The sequence below is a fragment of the Poecilia formosa genome, unplaced genomic scaffold, assembly GCF_000485575.1.
Source record: "Poecilia formosa unplaced genomic scaffold, Poecilia_formosa-5.1.2 Scaffold305, whole genome shotgun sequence".
NCBI lineage: Eukaryota > Metazoa > Chordata > Actinopteri > Cyprinodontiformes > Poeciliidae > Poecilia > Poecilia formosa.
This window is the reverse complement of record NW_006800244.1, coordinates 34007-40006: the sequence shown is the minus strand read 5'-3', so window position 1 is coordinate 40006 and position 6000 is coordinate 34007. Positions and strand designations below refer to the sequence as shown.

Genomic DNA, 6000 nt, shown 5'->3' with positions numbered 1-6000 from the left:
TATATTATATTATATTATATTATATTTATTTATTTATTAGTAGAGTATTACTATTCGTGTTGTAGATGAAGCAGGTCGAGACTTAAATAAATAAAAAAAACAAACAATAAATATAAGAAATAACTGCAATTATATGGTATTGAATATTCATCGGGAAGGTCTCACTGAGCAGTAATTATTTAAACGTTTTATACATCTCACTTTGAAAGTATTACGAAGTAGGACGAAGAAGAATGAACCACATGCTAAACATCTGACCCACTAATCTTTTTTCGCTTAGAACGTTCTTTCTCTCTCCTTATTTTACATCAGCTTGAATCAGACATGTCAGTACAAATGCGTAAAATACTACACAAACAACAGAAGCGTGACCTATGGCTCTTCAATCTGTTTTGAAGATCTCACCAAAACAGTTCCAATTCAAGCAATGTGTCATAGAGCTGGCAAGTTCCAAGATTTTCATTTAAAACTCAAAGATCTTACACAAATTCAGACAAGTTGAATCGGAAAAAGAAGCAAAAGAATCGTTCTGCTGCAAGTAAAACCACTACTGAATAAATTTTCCTCTGCCGAAATATACATTTTTTCCCGACTGAGATAATCACCGTCTATTTTCACAGCTCATCAAAAAACACATCTTAGATAAGTTGTTTATATTTTTTTTTCTATTTTTACTTTATATATAAAATGTATTACGTATTTTATTTTTTTGTGCGCAAACAAAAGGAAAACATCATGTGGCCAAAATTTTACAGAAACTAAACCTGCAATGTTCGGAGTCTCATCATAATTGAATTAGGATCCTAAACGTCCTCCTGGTTTTGCATTTGGTTGACCGCAGATAGTTCATCTCAGTCATGATTTTCTGCGGCAGGAAATGAAGGTATTGCTTATCTTAAAACCACCCAGGTGACGATGGGAAGAGCTGCGGTGATTGTTGGGCCAAACAGCAAAAATATTTTTGATCAAAATGCATTACAGCCCAAGCAGCTATGGAAAGCGGGTGTTAAGATATATAAAAAAAATAAAAAAAATAAAAAAAAACATTTTACTTTTGTGAAAGTCGTGAATTATGTACCAAATTAAAACAAGGAATTAGATAAATGCTTACCGGTGTGAGAAAAAAAGATGCGTAAAACGTTCTTACCTTTCACACCTATGGCAGCCCGAGAAGAATCGTTGATGTCAATAAAATGTCATAAATTAGGAATCACCCACTGACGCGGGGAAACAAGTACAGAAGGTCCTCGAGTCCCTCCCCCGCTGCGGAACGTCACTGAAAGAGAGAGGACAGCATCTTGGCTGACCCAGCTCTTTCTCCAGATAACTGAATGTTAGCCAGCCAAACAGGACCGACCTCTCTCTTTTTCCGTGTGAGCCCTCCAGCCACAGGCGCGCAGCCCGTGGAGAGGCATGTCACAGCTGAAAGACAGCCAACCCTCCCCTGATCTCCGCGGAAAGGCAGCAGAGCGCGACCATTTTCCAGCTTTACGCACGGGCTATTAACCTTCTTTATTCGCAAGCCTGATAGAAATCGGATCACTTTCTGGGCTTTGCGGCGCTTTTTTTAAAATCACCTATATGATAATCATGATTCCCAGTCCAGCTGTAGCTGCGTCCACCACGCCCTTTTCCGTGAAGGACATTCTAAAGCTGGAGCTGCAACAACAGTCTCAGCAGCAACAGCAGCAGCAGCAGCTTCAGCTGATCTCCTGCTTCCGCCTCTCCGGCGCGCTGGCACAGCCGGGATCCTTCCCAAACAAGCCGTTCGGCTCTCATTCGCCGCCCTCCTGCATGCTGGCGGGCAGGGACAGCCCCAGCCCCATCAGCTCCTGCCTGTCGGAGAGCGAGGAGAGGATGTCGTACCTCAGCGCGCTGAGCGTTCAGGACCGACTGACGGAGTCCGGATTGGCCGCGGATGTGTTCGGAGACGCGGCACAAATTAATTCCGTAGACCCGCACCTGCAGAGCCAACAGGAGGAGCACGACGGCAGTGAGTGGAAAACTGAACGGCTGTCATAATAACATGAGCTATTTGGCATTGCGAGCTGTATTATAGTGACAGTAGATGAGTAAATAGGGCATACGATGACATTTGCAAACTTGCAAAGCGCACAAGCTAACACAATACGTGCTGCAAATACTCCGAGAAGTGGGAGCGTCTTCTCCGATTTTGTTGTAAAATATAGTCATCTACTTTTACATTTGCACCGTTTATGTAAGAATACTATAGTTTAGTTTAAAGTTCTGCACATTAAAGAAAATAAAGGTCGGGATTTTTGATGGAATTTGCGCATAATGACAAATATTGCCCGATAGCTTTTATAATCTTTTGAGTCGACGTATTGTCTAGTTCTAACCGTATATGAAGCTCGGGCAACCATTAAAAAAAAAAAAAAATACGCGCATTTACCTGACTAAACAGGAACAGGTTTTGAATTTGCAAAGGTCTTGAATTTTATGTTTGACTTTTTTCTACAAGTGAATTTAACGTTTTAATGTTTACTTTAAGTTTTCTATTTTAATACCTATTTCAGTTTTTTTAGAAATACAATACAATAAATAAATAAATACATTTAATTAAATATCAGTGATGCTTTATTTTACTAAACACTAATTTTAGAAATTTAGGTAACGAGGCTAGATGAAGACGTAGTTAATTAATTTCAGTTATTTAGCGCAAACTGTGACATTTTGCAGGGCAAATAGATAAATTCATATTTAAAAAAAAATACAGGCAGATCTTTCCAATATAATCCAATCACTTACACAGATTTAATTCAGTTTAATTCAGTTTGGTTACATAGAATCACTTTACAAAACTTTATTTATTTATTTATTTATTTATTCATTCATTCATTTTTAACAGAAAGCTGTGGTGCTCTGAGAGGCGAGTGTGGAGAGGACACAGAGTCAGAGAAGCCCGTCACCAAGCAGCAGAGGACCAGAAGGAAGCCCCGCGTCCTCTTCTCCCAGGCCCAGGTGTTCGAGCTGGAGCGGCGCTTCAAGCAGCAGCGCTACCTGTCCGCCCCAGAGAGGGAGCACCTGGCCAGCTCCCTGAAGCTCACCTCCACCCAGGTCAAGATCTGGTTCCAGAACAGGAGGTACAAATGTAAGAGGCAGCGACAAGACAAGACGCTGGAGATCGCGGGGCACCACCATCACCACCATCATCATCACCATCCTCCACCGCCGCGCAGGGTGGCGGTACCCGTCCTGGTCCGGGACGGGAGGCCTTGTCTGGCCGGATCGCAGAACTATAACAGTCCATACACAGTGGGAGCTCCGACTCCTTACAGCTACAACTACCCGGCCTACAGCTACAACAACTCTGTGTACAATAACACGTACTCTTGCACTTATTCTAGTTTGCCGGCTCTTCCACCGAGCAACAGCGCTCCGAATGCGTTCATGAACATGAATTTGGGAAATCTGGGCGCGCAGACGCAAAGCCAGGCTCCTCAAGGACCGGTGATCCAACCCTGCCAGGGAACCCTGCAAGGCATCCGGGCATGGTAGCTGGGACAGGCTTCAATGGATTAATGAATGGACTCAGGATCACGATTATGCAAACTATATGTTGGCTTTAAGTAGGTGTAGCGTATGAAGTAACCATAAACCGCAAACTGGGATGAAAAATAATAATGTTCAAGATTCATTTCTTTAGATCTTTTGGACTACTCGCAGTGTTAGAACATGGATGTAAAGTGATCCAACAATAAGAGAGACTGATATGTGCATTTCTGAATTAGAATTAGCTTTTAAACAATTTAATCTGGTGTTAGTCAATTAAATGTTGGATGAAGAGGAAGAGGCCTGCTTCAATGGAGCCATAACGAAACCACAAGTCATTGCAAGCGCTTAGTGCGTACTCATAAAGAAGTATTATGTTGGGATTTTTTTTTACTACTCGTGTACAGCTTTACTTGTGTTTAATACTGTTTTATTTTTCTTTTTATGAATGATACTGAAAGTCTATAAATGCAATAAAACTGGCGATTAACAGGATCGAGTCTGCAATCAAGTGACTAAGCATTAATATGAGAATGATCGAAGGTGACGGAGTGAAGAAACAAAGCAGTCAAAAAGCACAATTTGACTTAGTGTTTCTCTCTTTCTGTGCCTAATGGCACGCTATCTATTCAGATTGTCCCCTCTAAAATGTTATCCGGTGAGTTTTATTCCAACATTTTTCAAAGTTTCAAACAATTTCTCAAGCAAAAAAAAGGGGTAAAAAGAAAAAAAAGAAGAAAAAAAAGCATTTTTACCCCTGTGAGAAAGTCTGAGACAAGAACCAGAAACAGAGAAAATTTAAAAGGGAGCTTACGTCCGGTCAGGATTCAGAGATGGACATTAACCAGACAGCCGATATCGTCGGAACACACACAGCTTGTAAACCAGCAGAGCTCAAAATAAAACTAATAAAAAAATAAAATAAAAATACCACTACTGCTACTGCAACTACTACTACCGATGATGATGATAATAATAATAATAATAATAATAATAATAATAATAATAATAATAATAATAATTAATCATTAATAATAATTTAATAAATCAAATTTTCAGCAGATTTAAGCCTGATGCATCACACATCCTAAGCACAAACACACACAACTATAAACACTCCCACTCTGCTGGAGATGGACTTCAGCAAATACCTTTACCTAAAAGGCATGGCAGAACGCTCAGACGCTATTAATGGAGATGAATGGCAAAGTAAACAGAGTGTTTGTCTCTTCTGATAGCCTCCCTGGTCACTTCCTCTGGCTACTGCTCTGCCGGTTTAGGACATACCTGGTGTCAGCTCTAAGTGCTGCAGAGTCACTAGTGTAAATAGAGCTGGCGACAGGACGGCGATGCCTGAGGACGCAGCGGGCTGAGCCACCAGCGCTCTGAAAGGCAGGCGCCCGCGATCGCTATCGCGCGTGCTTCCAAAGATAGCTGCTCATCGCGGAGCTGTAAGCTCGCGGAGTTTCCCAAAACAGAAAGGTCTCCAATGGCAACCACTCAAGGACCTTGTGGGGGGGTGGAAACAGAACCACAGTCCAGGAGAGGAAAACAAACGCGTCCATACGGATGAATGATGGGAGTTCTGGCTGTACAGAAAGGTTAGCTTCCCACATTTGGCCTGGATACACTTTAAAAGTAAATAGTGTCGTGACTTAAATGCTGGAGAATAAAAAGGTGCAGAATCTGATGTGACACATTTTTACAAAAGCTAACAATAAATTAACTTGCAACTGGAAGAGAAAAATGCGGACAGCTAGCTTGTCAAATGTGGACAAGCTAACTGAAAATAGACAGTTAGCTACAGCAATTCAAAATTGAAATTTTGGGGTAGTTTACATTTCAAATTGTGAGTTGATGACCCAAAATCAGAGAAATGCTTAGTTTCAAAATAATGTCCTTGATATTGTCATGGAAAGTTCAGCAAATATCTCTGTTTTGCCATTTGTTGTTTGTTAAAATAAAAGTCATGGTGGTCCTGTTTGCTTCTACTGAATGTAATCCGTTCTCAATATGTACTGCCTTAGCAAAACACAGTTCGGCTTCCGTTTTATTTTCAAGTTAAACATTATAGCTTAATAGTATTGCTTCTCGCATTATTTTTCAACTAATCTGCATGTTGGCCTAATAGAGCTTGAGCAAAATCAGTTGGTGGTAGTAGCACACAGAGATAATTGAAAACAACATATCAGATAGTTTAGTCGAGTTTTTAAAAAAATTGGTGGAGTAGATAAACCAAACATGGCTTTTTAGAACCAAAATGTAGACCCCAGGCAGGTTATTAATGAGAATACAAAAAGCAGATGAGGAATGCTCTGCTGGGTATGTTTACATTTTGTTATCGTTTTAAAGTCTGGAGTGAAGCAAATGAAAAATTCACACAGTTTGATTGATGATCATTTTGATTCAGTCATTGGCTATTCTAAGATACTGTGCCCAGTGTTAGATAAAATAATATCAAGAGTGTGATGAATCACATTAGGAGAT

At 40.4% G+C, this 6000-nt stretch overlaps 1 protein-coding gene across 1 annotated transcript; it reads left to right on the top strand.

The window, feature by feature from the left end:
* The first annotated feature begins 1160 nt into the window (after positions 1–1160).
* Positions 1161–4418, top strand: nkx2.3 (NK2 homeobox 3). The gene is made up of 2 exons (XM_007572591.2): positions 1161–1993; positions 2870–4418. Exons 1-2 carry the CDS (start codon positions 1582–1584, stop codon positions 3517–3519), a joined length of 1062 nt encoding a protein of 353 aa, XP_007572653.1. The 5' UTR covers positions 1161–1581; the 3' UTR covers positions 3520–4418.
* Positions 4419–6000: the final 1582 nt, after the last annotated feature.

Excerpts from the sequence above, each read along its gene's own strand:
- nkx2.3 (XM_007572591.2), top strand. The coding sequence starts at position 1,582 with ATGATAATCATGATTCCCAGTCCAGCTGTAGCTGCGTCCACCACGCCC. Across the intron at positions 1,994-2,869 it reads ACAGGAGGAGCACGACGGCA|AAAGCTGTGGTGCTCTGAGA; the intron begins GTGAGTGGAAAA and ends CATTTTTAACAG.